The sequence below is a fragment of the Myxocyprinus asiaticus genome, chromosome 43 (genome assembly GCF_019703515.2).
Source record: "Myxocyprinus asiaticus isolate MX2 ecotype Aquarium Trade chromosome 43, UBuf_Myxa_2, whole genome shotgun sequence".
Taxonomy (NCBI): Eukaryota; Metazoa; Chordata; class Actinopteri; order Cypriniformes; family Catostomidae; genus Myxocyprinus; species Myxocyprinus asiaticus.
The window spans coordinates 24,233,920-24,250,416 of record NC_059386.1 but is presented as its reverse complement, the minus strand read 5'-3'; the positions used below and the strand labels follow the sequence as shown (position 1 = coordinate 24,250,416).

The window sequence follows — 16,497 nt, the reverse complement described above, 5'->3', positions numbered from 1 at the left end:
AGCACTAACTCATCATGTACCTTCAAACTCAAGGTGCTTATTTATTTGTCTTTTGGAGAGATATACTGCAAACATTTTCTCTTTTATTGGATTTTTGAGCATTGTAAGTGTCATTAAAGTTTGTGTGTCATAATTTACTAACCCTCATGTCATTCCATATGCATAGGACTTTCTTTTTAGGAAAGGAGGTTTCAGTCACCATTCACTTTCATTACATCTTTTTTTTCTTACAATTAAATTGAATGGTGACTGAGGCTGTTATTCTTCCTAACAGCTCTTTTAGTATTCCATGGAAAAAAGAAAGTCATAGGTTTGGAACAACATGTGTGTGATTAAAGGATTACAGCATTTTCATTTTTGGGTAAACTCTCCCTTTAGTGTAATGTCATGGAATTTTTGAATGCCTGTTTTTTATTTTATTTTATTTTTTAATGTAAAATTCATTTAGTGAAATTGTTTATTTGATCTTTTAATATTATTTATGCATTTATAAGAACTTCTGTGGACACAATTGCATTAAACTAACACTCTAGACATTGTATATATGACAGAAAAGAGTTGTTTTGTGGTGTCTATGGCTTTGTATTAGTATAAATAGCCATTGTGTGCAGATCTAAGTCTACCATACTTAAATTCTGCCCTTAAAAAACAGACATCAGAAAATATTCAGATCTTCCAACATTACCGTATATGGTTGTTTGTGTGTGTGTCTGTGTGCCTCCTTGTGGTGGGTCCTGAAACCATAATTACTATCAGTGAAACTGCAAAGAGTTGCCAGGTTAATAATTATATCATCACTTTGTGTATTGTATTTAGTTTTTGCTGTAGTTTTAAAACAACAGTTTTATACAATATATGCTGTAATAAATGTGAACAAAACCACCCTTTTCCCTATGGTTAAGATGCCGGTAGATTTGGTTTTGGTTCTGAATCAGCATTCTAAAGATACTCCATCATCTTTTATGTCACTGTTTTTGTTTCCTTCAGGGTCTCCATGTGAAGCTATCCCATGATGCAACATGTGTCCCCAGCACCAGCATTGACCATGATGGCCACACAGAGCGTTCCTCCACCATCGTACCAGGAGAGCCAACAGGTCAGTTAACAAACTGCACAGAAAGAGGAAGGCTGTGACATATTGTGTTGTTGCATTAATTTAGGCAACCCAGTTTTATAAAATCAGATAATAGCGTTTATCGTTCTATATGAATAAATGAAAATTTGCTGAACCACCTCAGCTGTATCTGCATAAGTCAATTCAATTCTGAGTGACCTATGAAAAAAAAAAATCTTAAACCAGTCTAAGCTGGTCTTAGCTGGTCGGTCAGCTAGTCTCCCAGTCTGATCTGCTGAAAAGAACCCAAAATTCCTCTAAAACAAATCCAGACCAGCTACAACTTGCAATCCATCTTAGCCTGGTTTACAATTTATTTTTTTCAGCCTGGTTATAACAGAGAGTTACTGTGTAATATTTTGTTTAGGTCTCAAAGCGTGGCCATCAGAAAGGTCAGTGGTCCTATGCAATGTTTATGATGTAAGATCTTCATTGTGTTTGTCCTGGGTTAATTGGGGGAAATAAACAGAGAAGCATCTTTGTCTCAGAGCCCCCCCTCTCCCTGTCCAGCTGCTGCTGTTTTCCTCTGCCCTGAGCATTAGTGGCAAGGGAGAAGAGAGCAGCGTGCTGGTGGAGACATGCAAATGAGAGCTAGTTAAGTGTGAAGAAGCTAATTTATTTCCTATTTGAGGCTGGGATTAAGACTTCCAGCTTCCTCCTTTAAACCATGTTGGGTGGTTGGGGAGGGGGTGTTGGGGGGTCAGGGAGTGCTTTCAAAGCTGTATCACAAGAGAGAAAACAGAAAGAGAAAGAGGGCAGGTTGAGATGAAGAAATGCAGACACAACCACTAACACATCATAAGGGGCCATTCACACTGAATACATTTTGCATCACTCTGCACTGTTTTTTAATTGTTTGTCTGTGTAAACATGTACTAGACCGCATTTAGCAGTTTTTTAAGTGTCTAACGCAGAACGCAGAAGCGCTGTGTTTTTAAGGCATCGTGTCAAGTTTTAAAAATGGATTTCTAGACACCGCTATTCTGCTCTATTTGTGACGCTGCGTCTAGCTTTTTTAGCGAAAGAACGTGTTTCAATGGCCCCTAATGGTGTTTTGAATGTTAAAAAGCAAGAACTCTGCCCAACTCGACTACTGTAGTTTTATTCAATGACTGTTGAACATTTTTCCTGCAAAAAGTGTCCTACGTAAAATTTTAGGGGGAAGTGCCTCAAATTAGATTCCAGGTTTTAATGAGACCATATGCTGCAGTCAGTAATGTTCTTACATTGTCAAGATGGGCAGTGGAGACAATAGAGTGAATATGCATGCTGCTGGAGAAAAAAAGAAAAAGGAAAAAAAAGATGTTTCCTAACTAGTTTTTGTCTTAATTTTTTTTTTTTTTTTTTTTATCTGGATGTCTGCTGTTTTTCCTCCTTCATGGAAAAGATAGCAAAACAGATTACTGCATGTACATTTTCGCTCTTGAAGATATATAAATACCGTAATCCATAAAAAATAAATAAAAAAAAAAAACACAAAAGTGAAGCGTTCATAAACCAGATCTGATAAGACGACAGTGCCTGGCTCTGAGCCACCAAAAACTTGAATGAGAGCAAGATGATGTTGAACAGCATCTCTGGCTCATCATTGCTGAGGGGGTAAAACCAGAATAGGCTATTGTTCATCTCCAGACTGATGAAATTTAACTTCAGTTTTCTTAGTCAAGAGTTATCTGCTGTGTTTTTACAATTGAATCTGGAAATACTTTGCCCAAAAATGACAAGTCTCTTATTATTTACTCACCTTCATGCCATTCCAGATGTGTAAGACTTTCTTTCTTCTGCTGAACACAAACAAAGATTTTTAGAAGAATATCTCAGCTCTGTACTGTAGGTCCATACAATGCAAGAGAATGGTGGCCAAAAAGCACATAAAGGCAGCATACAAGTAATCCACACAACTCCAGTGGTTAAATCCATGTTTTCAGAAGCGATATGATAGGTGTGGGTGAGAAACAGATCAATATTTAAGTCTATAAACTCTCCTCCCTGCCTAGTGGGTGACGATAAGCACAATGAATGCGAATTGCCAAAAACAAAAGAAGAATGTGAAAGTGAAAGTGGAGATATAGTATATAGTAAAAAAGGATTTAAATATTGATATGTTTCTCACCCACACCTATCATAAGAAGATATGCATTTCAAAACTCATATGGATTACGTTTATGCTGCTTTATATGCTTTTTTTTTACCTTATTTTTTCCCCCCATTGTTTAATTGCAATGTATGGACCTACAGAGCTGAGATATTTTTCTAAAAATCTTTGTTTGTGTTCTGCAGAAGAAAGAAAGTCATACACATCTGGGATGGAATGAATAAATGATGAGAGAATTTTCATTTTTGGGTGAACTATCTCTTAAAAACACAACTTAGTGAACATATAGTCTCTTCTTAATGTAATTCTTCATCCAAAAAAAAGTCTGCCACCTCAAACTTTTGTCATTTTAACTCTACATTTAAACTCCTTGCAGAAGAAAGGGAAAACATGTATAATTTAAAATGAAAAAAAAAAAAAAAAGCCTGTTTCATGCTGTTAAGAGTGCTTTAAGTCTACTTTAATATAATGCAGTTTTTGTGATTGCTAAATCTTTTATTTATTCACTATAAATGTCCATTCTGGCTGTCAATAGGTAGACGTGTTTTTTGCCTGCATAATAGTGTAGTTATGGCATCTACCAACATGGGCTACCTTCCAAGATTAGTTCTGGTTAAGATTAGGATAGTTCAACCAAAAATTACAAATGCATCATCGAATACTCACCATCAAGTTGTTTCAATCCTGTCGACTTTCTTCCTTGGAACACAGAAAGGAGATAATTAATAGAATGTCGAAGCTACTCCTTTCCATAAAACAAAAGTGGATGGTGGCCAGCGGCTGTCAAGCTCCATAAAGGAATTTAAGGCAACATGAAAGTGCTATAAAAGCAGCCCAACCAACTCATATGCTGTATTCCAAGTCTTCTATAACCATACAATAGCTTTCCCCAATGCAGCGCTTTATATTGTACTGTTGGTTTCTCCAGATGACAGGCACTACACAGCAAAACTCAAAGGCCCAGCATGTCCACATCTCTGCAGCCTCAGTGGCAGGGGCCACCACGGTTAGCGTGACCCTTGACCCCCAAGCCCAGCTGGAGTCAGACAAACGGGCTGTTTACAGGTGAGTTGCAGATATACAATAATACATGCATGCTTGTTTTTATGTGCTATACCATAATTTTACATTAAAATTAATATACAGGTAAAATTAATGTCGCACACTTGCATTATTCTTAACAATTATTGTAGTTATACATATTGTGCAATTTAAATGCAAACAGTAGCAACATTATAGAACTAAACAAGTTTTGTGTCTCTTTGTTTTAGTAAAAAAATAAATAAATATATATATATATATATATATATATATATATATATATATATATATATAAAATTCCAGTTAATATAATGTAGGTACCTGTATGCCATTGTTCCATCAGATATGAATAATGCAGTTTTATAGTTATCTGAAACCCTCATAACATATTGATCTAAATACAGGTATACAGACGCAGGCGCTTGATTTGGTTAGCAACACGCCTGAATAAGTCATATTTTCCTCCTTTATTCATGAAGTAAATAATACATGGCACACTGGCACTTTAAATACTTAAAGCCTCATTCCCAAACCTTCCCTCCCTGGTTGATTACAGCACGGTTGTTTGCGAGCAGCTTGCATATCGTAGTATCCTTCGCTGCACACTTTGCCGTGGCTTGTTCGTTTGACTGCCGTGCTGGCTATGATTAGCAGTGTCTCACGGCAGTGTGGCAGAGGCCTGTGGTTTCTTGCTAACCCCTTAGGCAGGTCTGTGAAGGCCCGAACAGGCCTGGGGCTCAGTCTCTCAGCTCCTCAGTGGGAGAATGCTGCCTTTGATGTGAGCTGACAGCCGGAGGCGGCCTGCAGGTGGTGTGAAAAAAGCACAGACTCAACCTACACTCACACTACATACACACTTACACAGATACACGCTGCCTGTTCTCACTTTTCCTACTCCTGGTCACATACTGTATACACATACACAGACTGAAATTCTCACTCACCATATATACATCACAACCTACTCTCTCTATCCCGCCCACCCCCCCCCCCCCCCTCGCTCTGACACACTGTCTACTTCAAGATATCTGGTTTTATCGTACATGACACATCTTAAATGCTCTAAATATCCACAGGCATAGCAGAGATGAGCTATCACTCATAACTTGTATGATCCTCATTCAAATGTACACTGGCACTAAAAAAAGCAGGTGAGGTACTGTAGATACCAGAGAGAATTTATATTAGACTTGATCTCTCTTTCTGTTCTGGTAACTAATGCAATTTTTGCCAATTTTGCACACACACACACACACACACACACACGTGTTGGTGCAGCTATCATTATGAGGACTCTCCATAGACATAATGATTTTTATACTGTACGAATTATAGATTCTATCCCCTAACCCTACCCCTAAACCTAACCCTCACAAAAAACTTTCTGGATTTTTACATTTTCAATAAAACATTGTTTAGTATGTTTTTTAAGTGATTTGAATTATGGGGACACTAGAAATGTCCTCATAAACCACATTTATAGCATAATACCCTTGTAATTACCAGTTTGTAACCTAAAAAAAAGTCCTCGTAAACCACTTAAACCTAACCCCCCCCCCCCCACCCCCACACACACACACATACATATATATATATATATATACTTTATATGCTGAATAATTGCATTCATTTCTGATACATCTGCTGCTTTTTTACACCTTAACTTGCTCTGCATTTTCATGCACTGCAAAAATTATTTATTAAATATTTTTTGTCTTGTTTCAACCTTTTCTAGTACCTTAAAACAAAAGAAAGTTACCTGAGAAGCAAAACTGTGTTAGATAATTTGACTTGACTTCAGAGAATATATCTTGAATTAAACTGATTTTTCTGACCCCTTGGGCAAAACATTTGTATATATTTTTTTCTTGTTTTGTGGATAAACCTCCATACATTTTGTTAGATGTATGCTTAAAGATTTAAAAAAAGAAAAGAAAAACTATTTGCCAATGGGATAAGGGGAAAAAAGTGATATATTTTCTGGAAGTAAGTCTAAAATCTTAGCTCTTGTTTTACAGAAAATATTTATATGCACATCCTTAAAATGTTACAAAGTTGTATAAGATAATATGACTTGTCTCCAGAGAATATATGTTGAATTAAATGTATTTTTCTGACGCCATTGACAAATCGTTTTTTCTTGTTTTATGCATAAACCTCCTATCATTTTGCTAGATTTATGCTTAAAAATTAAGAAGAAAATTGTCAATTGGTTTTGAAAAATAAACTTAATTCAAGGTATATTCTCTAAATAAAACAAGACAAAACTACTGATTAAGAACAAATTTTGCAGCGTGTAGAATACAACACAACGCAACGCAACACAACACAACACAACACATATCTTACCCCTTAAACTATTGTAGGCATTTAACAGATCAGAAAAAATACTGGCTTGTTTGTTTTGCAACCTCGTGTATTGTTTTGATTAAATTTGGCTGGTTGGTGTTTATTTCCACACCTCTTGCTTCTCTAATTGCTGATGTTGAGAGTTTGAGTTGTTGGGACTGTATATGCTCCGGCTTTCGTTGCTTAATTATTAACAGTGGAATAAATGTGTGATACAGTAATTATCTTAACAAGTTACTGCACTCTCTTTTAAAGCTTCTGAGACCTTCTCTTCTTATTAGAGATGAGGCAGGGGGTCTTTCTCCTGTAGGGTACTTGTGACATATCCAAAATTAGGTCCAATAAAATCCAGTAACCATGAGTCGAAATGGAAATATGTATCCAGAGAATTTCCTGAGGGTGTTAAATTCTGCACTACACCACAGTAATAACAGGGAGCTGGTAAGGAAACTCAGGTGGGAATCTGTAATGCTTGAGAATTGAACTGAACTAAGAAACCCAACAGTTATAAGTATATGCAAATTAGACACAATTAATTTACCTCAGAACTTTTAAATCCATCATAATTTAGGTTGAGAACTCAAAGAAGCTCTACTACCAAACATTGAACTACCAATGTATACTTAAGTTTATCTTGCCAATTAAACTTGGTAAAAATTGAATCTGCCTGTTTGATCCTGTTATTAAAAAAGTCCACAGGAAAGGGGCAGAAGATTTTGCCCAACTTTTAATTACAGCATGTTCACTGATTTTATGGCATGTAAACATATACTTAAATCAAAGATTTATGGTATACCTGTAAAAATGTCTAATTAACTCTTTACGCAAAAAAATAAATAAATAAACATTTTAACATATACGTATTTAAATAAATAAAATAAATGATGACTGTGATTTCTTGCAAGTTCTTTGAGACAAAGTATAAAGTAAATATATTTTTGATTATATTTAAATTTAAAGTAAAGAAATATTTAAATAATTTAAACTGACATTAATAAAAAGCATTTTATCAATTCACAATTCTAATATTTATATATAGTATGGGTAGTTGACATTAAATACTTTTGGGAAGTTGACGTGGTGCGGTGTGACATGCTATAATCCATCTACAACTATTTTAAACTACATTTTGCAAATTATTTGATAATTATTATGTGCACAGCATAATATCATGTTTTGAACTTATATCCACTGAGAGAATTCATGTAATATTTGTACTTTTAAAAATTCATTTGTCACACAAGAGGACCATGAACTAAAACGAACTAGTGATGGCAAAAAGTTTGTTAAAATTATGAAAAACTTAAACTTAATGGTGACCAGTTACAAGTTCTAAGATATACACTTTCCCTTCAACATTCGTATATATTTTATTTTATTATCTTGATCACGATGTTGGATAAGAAAGTCATCATATGTCTATTACCCATACATGTATAGTATACTACCTGTATATTTATTATGTAAGTTATCACTAAAGCTAATGAATAATTATAGAAAATGAAGTGACACTGACAATGGTGCCAGAACTCAGGAGCCTCTTCTTGTGTGCCGAAGTCCTGGTCCTGCATCTATGCCATTTCTTTGTAGCCATCATTGCCAAGATGTAAATAATGACCTGGGAAGACAGGCCGCCAGTGATGCCGCCGCCCCACGCGCCGTGGACTTTGGAGGGGAGCGTGAGTGGCTAACTGACCCAGCCCATGCCTGGGCTTTCCTATGAACACTACCCCGCCCCTTTCACGGAGCCCCGTTCACCTCGAGGATGCTAGATTCCCCCTTTATTATGAACATTATTCCCCCTTGGACACTTTATTACCCCTTTTGGACATTTTTACATTTATTATTGTTTCCAATAAATGCCTCTCCGAGGCTTGATGCCACACCCACTGTGTCTGTCTCTTGCTCACCCTGCCACAGTGGTGGAGAATGCGGGCACTTTTGTGGGCAAAGACGGCACAGTTGGGCACCAACAGTTACGTCACTTTTCCTCTCATTCGCCGGTTCGATGGAAAGCCTGGAGTGGGATGGAGAAAACACGAGGACGGTCTCCCAGCTGCAGCAAAAGGTAAGTGGCACTTAATAAGCATTTGCCCTGTAGCTGGCTGAGGCTGTCATGTTAATTCGTGTTTTTTCTCTGTTACTACCTGGGTGTGAGTGAGAGGAGGATTTGGCCCGGAGAGGTATCCCTCTTACGTCCACTCTGACCGTAGGGCCTGGTTGAGGAAGTAGCATTCCCGTGTGGGCGGCTAAAGAGTGTGCACCTCCGGCTTTGGATTCCATGATTGGATATGATCGTGGGAGGAGGTGCCGATGGGGTGATGCTTGGGAGGGGAGATGTGGCAGGATGATCCGCCCCTCTGGCTTGTCATCGTCGCCCCGCCTCTTAGGGCCACCCTTCAGCCAGGCTCACGACGGGAGTTGGGCGGGAGATCGAGAAGAGTTGCATAATTAATAAGCCTTGTTTGGTCAGCGGTGAATGAAGCACACCTGATGGGGATAATGCTTCATCACCGCTGTCTTTAAAACGCAGTGCGCACCCTTTCTTGGGGAGCCGGCTTCAAATCTCCATGTGTGCACACACTGGCATCCTCGCACGCCCAGGACCAGAGCTGGGAGGGATCGGATGAGTTGATGCGCTGCTGGACCCGTTCTTCGGACCCCCGGATGCCGTAATGATTCGCTGGGCGTGAACTGCTCATGTTGCCACCAACGGGTTAGATGCCGGGCCACCTTCCCCTCACGCTTGCCGCGGACCTGGGAAGACAGGCCACCAGTGACGACGCCGCCCCACGCGCCGTGGACTTTGGAGGGGAGCGTGAGCGGCCGACTGACCCAGCCCGTGCTTGGGCTTTCCTATGAACACTACCCCGCCCCTTTCATGGAGCCCTGTTCACCGCGAGGATGCCAGATTCCCCCTTATTATGAACATTATTCCCCCTTGAACACTTTATTACCCCTTTTGGACATTTTGTACGTTTATTATTGTTTCCAATAAATGCCTCTCCGAGGCTTGACGCCACACCCACTGTGTCTTTCTCTTGCTCACCCTGCCATACCACCCATAAAAGTAGCCGGGTAGTCGGTTATTCAGCAGGTCAATGTTTACTTTTATTTATTTAATGATTCATAGGTTGCATTTGCTTAAATTTTTCTGCTATTTTCCACATTTTAAAAACATTGACGGATAGTTTCAAAACGCTGTCCATCATTTTGACAGAAAAAGTTAGTCGATTAGTTGATGAATTGGTGCAAGCCCTAATGCTTGTATATTGGTGTAACTAACAGGCTTCTTAACTAGCTTAACCAGCAAGACTTCTTTGGTCAACCACCTTTACCAGATAGACCACACTTTTTGACCAAACCAAACCAGCCCTAACCAGCATTAACCTGTCTGAAAATTCATACTAGTATAAGATAGTCTATTCAGCAGAGTTTTTAACAGCTTCCTTGTGTACATATTGTAGAACTGCATCCTGAAGCTTCAGCCCCTCTCAGCCTGTGTCAGCGACAAGCTCCTTTGTCTTTTGAAATATCTGTGTTTATGTATAGTGACTGGACCCCTGTAGGTTTGGTTATATACAAGTATTGAATGACTGAATGGGGTTTATATGTTTGTCTCTGCCTTCTCGCCGTGACTCAGATTGGCACGTCTGTGGCGGGTGCTGAGTGGATTTGCATTGATACTGGATTACAGTCTCAGGGTGCACAGTCATGCTGTCTTCTCTTTGAGCTCCTGTCGATCCGGGGCGTCATGGACTGCTAGAAGAGAGAGAGAGATAGGAGAGGGAATAAGAAACAGAAAAAAGGAAAGAAAATTAGAAGGAGTAAGAGAAATATCTTTGGAAGACCCAGAGTTCCAGCAGTGCATATCAGTCCCAACAGGAGTACTTTTAATTTGACAGCCAGAGAGGAAATGGTGAGCCAGTTCTCCCTAGCTGCAGTAATGCACCATAAATTCTGTTTACATTCGCTGTTGGGGAGCTCTCCCAGTCATTTGGTGCCCAACATTATAAAGACTCTTCCCCTCACTTGTTAATGGTGCAGAGATTTCTATACCATTCAGAGTCTTCTTACCAAAGCCATGGATGCAACCCAAGAGCACATCAGTTAGGCTGCAGTCTTATGACTGTCGGGCTAAAGGATGTATTTCTTCCAGATTATGGTAAGTAGCTCTTGGATACTGTACTCAAAGTATCTCAGGAAATCTCTCAGGACATTTTTATCCCTGAGCAAGATTTTGTTGCTCAATTTAGAACGGTAGATGGCGAGTTCTATTCTGTTTCATCCTGTTTTATCATCTCCGGGGTGCATGATGTTCTGAACTTCACAGACTGACTGTTTTGAGTAATGAACTGTGAGTTTGTGTTAGCAAAACTAAACAAAAATTCGTAAGCCTAACACCATCATGCTGACTGATCGCACTGTGAATTTGGTCGAAAGTAGGTCGAACTGCACATTAAGTTGAAAGTTCTGCTACTGAAATCGGTCTGTGCTAACAAAATTTTGAATCACTGCCTCCCAGTGGCCAAGGCTGGAAATATTGTTGTACATATGGCCATGTATGTGCTTCGGTTTTTGGGTGAAATGTCCAAAAGTGAGTTGAATTTTTGGTAAATGTTGTAGTACGGTCAAAAGAAAGGCATATTTTATTAACTGTACCTCTTAAACCAAACCCCAACCGTAAACATATTTGTCTTTGGAGTAAAATTTTTTATTTTAGAGCAAAGATACAATCTCAGAATCACACTCACCATTGTTGCTATTGTCTCAGAAGTTGCTTGTGCAATGCGCTATCAGTAGTGCTAGAGCGAAAATTGTTCACACCTGAAATTATGCAAAAATGTCTGATGGCATATGTTGCTTGTCAGTAATGTCCTTATCTCTGCCATATGACTAAATAGAGTTGATTTCAGAGTACATGAACTTTCGGAAGCAATGTCAAATTCAACGTTAGGCATTTTAACAAACCCCTAATGATAAGTATTGCATTTTGTTGCGTAATTCGCCCTGCATTTTTTGTGCTGCAGACATAAATGATACCTAAAAGGAGAGGTCTGCTATTACTTTTCTAAGTGATCCTTTTATTTTGCATTCGCTAAGTGGGGGAAAAATTCCATTGAAGAAGGGACCAAGCCGAATGTAGAGAACAGAACATCATAGAAACTTAGGAAAGGGCTTTTAAGCTAACACATAGAAAACACCCAGAACAACCTAGCAACCACTCAGCAAGGCTCTAAAAACCATCCAGAATACCCTAGCAACTGCATATCAGTGCGTTAAAAAAACACTCAAAACACCCAATCCACCACAAAGCAATGCACCAATCACATTGACGCCAACATTGATTTATTGTCTTTATGCTTTATGTTACATAGCTATTTTTATAGAACTCTTCACTACTGTGGTCCACTGATTATTCCTCACAGTTGATAGCAACAGACCATGGCTACCCTTTACTTTTCAGGTGAAAGAGAGAGAGGTGATAACAGTGTTGAAAAAGAGCAGCGCCACTCATTGACATGCAACAGTCGAGGTCCCACATAAACCCTGATGGCGAATGGTATACAGAGTGAGCTCCAGACATGTAGCCTGGAGGGGGGTAGTGTGTGATAATGTATACGTATGTGTGTGTGTGAGGAGCAGTCTCAGCGTGGGGGCACCCCAGACCAGACTGGGTTTAATAAAGGCAGCAGCCACTGACTCGCCCTGATTAGGATGGCAAACATACTGTACCGGGTGAGCACACAGAGAGCACACCCCCATCTCCCTGGCAGCCCGTGGGTGGCCCGCCACGCTACCAAAACAAATGCAACTAATGCATCCGGCTTTATTTTTGGACTTTGAATTGCATTGATGTGTTTTTTTTGTTTTGTTTTGTTTTTTCAGTTTTCTAAAGAAAGATTTATTTATTTATTTTCAGTTTACTTCTTTTTTAATCATTTATATCTCACTTCTTTACTAAAATATTCATAATAAATTCAATTTGATCACTAAAAGAAGATACACTTAATTAGATTAAGCCTTTAAAAGTGTTTTCATTAGCTAAGGCAATGAAACCTTAAAGGGATAGTTCAACCAAAAATGAAAATGGCATCATTATTTACTCACTCTCTTGTCATTCCAAACTTCTGTGGAACAGAGAAGTTGAAGTTGAGCTTCTCTCCTCCATACAATGAAAGTGGATGGGGACCAGAACCTGGAAAAGTTAAGCTCAATCAACAGCATTTGAAGTATTATGCTGAATACCAAAAAGAAAAGAAAATAATTTCAACTTGGCCATCCTAAAGCAAAGATTGAGGTTACAGTGAAGCACTCACAATGGTGGTAAATGGGGCCAATTTAATGTATAATTTGATAGAAGCACTTACATTAATTCTTCTGTTAAAACTCACATGTAACTTATTTGAGCTCTAAAACTGTTTAAATCGTTGTTTTAGGGTTTACAGTGTTTTGCCTTCATGGCATCAAAGTTGTAAAATTGGCTATAACTTTACACAGAAAAGGTTAGTAAGCAATTTTATCACACTAAAATCATGTTAATACACATATTGATTTGTATTGTGGCTGTACTTTTGACTTATCTTGTTTTTTGTCATCATTCTTGAATTAGTGTCCCTGCATTTGATGGCAGTAGAGCAGCCTTGTCTAAATGTATTCATCAGTTCTCAGGATTAGTTCTGCTGACTCCCCTCTCTCTCTCTCCCTATAAATTACATTTTTTATGGGATAAGTAATAGTTGCCTTGCTTCTCCATCCAGAGATCTCTGCACTGCAGATAATGTATTTCTGTCTTTGGCACCTTACCAGCTTTTGGAGTCTCACACTCTTTTTTAAGATCTTTCTGGAATGTGAGGGTATGACGCAGTGCCTGGAAGTGCTATAGTGCTTGTATATTTCTCTGAATCTAGATATAAGATGACAGTGTCAACATACAAGGTGGCATGATTACCCATGTAAATCTTACATTATAAATATGTCTGAGTGGCCAATCATTTTAGATTAGCTAAAGTTTGGGTTCAGTATTTGAAGATCCAATTAAATAAAACATTTAGTTTTGTGGCTTGTTAGTCATGCTACGAGTTCATATGCTAGAGTTTTCCAAAAAAGTTGACAAAACAAATTTTTAGCACAAATACATTTACAATGTACATTATTCTCTTCCAGAAAAATGGACCAAAAATATTGATGATTCATCTTGCTTCAGTAGGAAATATGTCAACATGGGAAAGAAAACTGCACTTGTCAAGCAATTTCATGGGGTCTTTAATGACATCAGTAATTCATAACAGCTCTGCCTTTTTTGCCCATCTTAAAGTCTGCAGTTAGAATATGAGGCACCTTTTAATTCAAGATACACTCACTGAGAACTTTATTAGGAACACTATGATCCTAATAAAATGCCCGACATAGTCTTCTGCTGTTGTAGCCCATCCGCCTCAAAGTTCGAAGTGTTGTGCATTCTGAGATGCTATTCTGCTCACTAAAATTGTACAGAGTGGTTATCTGAGTTACCGTAGCCTTTCTGTCAGCTCAAACCAGACTGGTCATTCTCCGTTGACCTATCTCATCAACATGGCATTTCCATCAGCAGAATTTCCTCTCACTGGATGTTTTTTGGTTTTGGCTCCATTCTGTGTACACTCTAGGACTGTTTTGCATGAAAATCGAGATCAGCAGTTACAGAAATACTCAAACCAGCCCGTCTGGCTACAGCAATCATGCTACGGTTGAAATCCCTGAGATCAAACATTAATTGTATGTATCTGCATGATTTTATGCATTGCAATGCTGCCACAAGATTGGCTGATTAGATAATTGCATGAATAAGTAGGTGTACAGGTGTTCCTAATAAAGTGCTCAGTGAGTGTATTTTAGGTTGCAAAACTAACAGTCCCTCTGTCTTTTCAACTATATGAGCCCACTCTTTCATGTTTAAGTGACAGCAGTCTGGAAAGTCTTTTTAGCAAGAGTTGAGAGATGATAAGTAAAGGTAAAGGACAAATAGCATTAAGTGTTTCATTTTTACGGGCACATTTTGAAAGATTAACTGATTAGCTCTGCACTTTATGGCACATAGCCTCATCCAGACCACAAAGATGAAGAGCTTTAAAAGTCTAGAGCGGCTTGAAGAGATCAGATTACATTTAAGAGTTTTTCCACACTCATTTAGCCTTTGAAACAACCAAGACAATTAGTTTATAGAGTAACTACACTAAGTGTTCAGTCCATCTTTAGTAACAAAGGTTTTAAGGCAATTGCCATGTCGTCATGAGATAATGTAATCCAAAATGTTTGGATCTGCTTTATATCTGTCATCGCATTTGTGCGCATTTGGCTTGGTTGTGAACACCTTGTTTCATAAAACAAAATTACCTGAAGAAATAATACCCGATTATGGACTGAAGTGAACCGAAATCACATAGTTTCTGTGGCAGATAAATGTTATGAAATGTACGTAACCTCATAATGAAGATAATGCAGCATTATTAGACACTTCAGGGAATTTTATGTTAAAACTAACCTGTACTTTAGTGGCTTAACTTTCCAATTCGATTTTATGCTCTAATTTCTGGGTAGCTTGTTCCTCAGCCTACTTGCCAAATCCTCTGAGAGCTAAATTGATAGCATCCTTTGGCTTTGGGCCTTTATTGCTGTGTCCGGGTTATGATACAGGGCTGCAGAGAGAAAGAAGGGGAGAGATAACCCAGCCATGCCCTCCAGGGTTCAGTGTGGCTGGGGAGGGGAGAGGGGAAGAGGGGTTGGCACGATGGAGGGGAGCAGGACGAGCCCGGAGGGAGCACAGATCGCCTTGCTGCTCAGCACCATGAGCCTGTTTAGTATTCCTGTCACGTCAGCTGGAGGGAGCAGCATTAAATTGGGATCAGGCAGATTAGAGTCTAATATAGCCTGCTATTAAAGGCTGCAAATGAGAGTGGTGGGTTACAGCCGGAGACTGGGCCTCTCACCGAGTCTCACAGATTATCTCAGTATCTCAAACAGGCTCTCCAAGAAAAAAAAAAAAGAAGCAGAAGTTGAATGCAAACATGAATACATGCACAGGAACACACACACACAGGATATGGTAGGATATTCCTATTAACTTAAACCTTAGACTTTTAATCATTTGTTGTGAGGATGTAGTTTTCTTGGACACTTAAAGGAATATTCCGGGTTCAATACAAGTTAAGCTCAATCGACAGCATTTGTGGCATAATGTTAAATACCACAAAAATAATTTCGACTCGTCCATCCTTTTCTTTTTAAAAAAAGCAAAAATTGAAGTTACAATGAGACACTTACTTGGGGCCAATTTTTGGAGGGTTTAAAGGCAGATATGTGAAGCTTATTATTTTTATAAAAGCACTTACATTAACTCTTCTTTTAAAGCTCATGTATTATTTGAGCTGTAAAGTTGTTTATATCGTAGTTTTTACAGTCATTTTAGAATTATAGGGTTTGTTGACATTACATTGTCATGGCAATGAAGATGTAAAATTGGCTATAACTTTACACAGAAAAGGTTAGTAAGCGATTTTATCACACTAAAATCATGTTAACAAGCATATTGTTTACGTCTTGTGGCTATACTTCTGAAATAGTGAGTATTTTAATGTTTATAAATTGGCCCCATTCACTTCCGTGGTAAGTGCCTCACTGTAACCCAGATTTTTGCTATTTTAAAGAAAAGGGAGTCAAAATAAATTTTTGTGTGGAATCAACATTATGCCACAAATGCTGTCGATTGAGCTTAACTTGTATTGAACCTGGAATATTCCTTTAATTAATTACTGTGAATAATAACTTGTATACAAGATACATATTTGAGTTCTTAAAACTTCACATTGTGGGATATTTCGGATTTTTGGACTTTTAATAACACTGTATAAACAACATT

General features: G+C 38.4%; 1 protein-coding gene and 1 long non-coding RNA gene across 2 annotated transcripts in view; one reads left to right on the top strand and one right to left on the bottom strand.

Moving 5' to 3' along the window:
* Positions 1-977: 977 nt before the first annotated feature.
* Positions 978-5,007, bottom strand: LOC127433312 (uncharacterized). Its single transcript, XR_007895873.1, has 3 exons — positions 4,784-5,007; positions 3,876-3,908; positions 978-1,109 (listed from the first exon to the last, which is right to left on the bottom strand). It is a non-coding gene; the product is annotated as an uncharacterized LOC127433312 (long non-coding RNA).
* Positions 983-16,497, top strand: part of LOC127433306 (pannexin-3-like) — a 44,082-nt gene continuing 28,567 nt past the window's right edge. The window contains exons 1-2 of the mRNA XM_051685083.1: positions 983-1,096; positions 4,138-4,274. Coding sequence (XP_051541043.1) covers positions 1,010-1,096; positions 4,138-4,274 — 224 coding nt within the window. The 5' untranslated portion in view covers positions 983-1,009. The remainder of the gene's footprint in view (positions 1,097-4,137; positions 4,275-16,497) is intronic.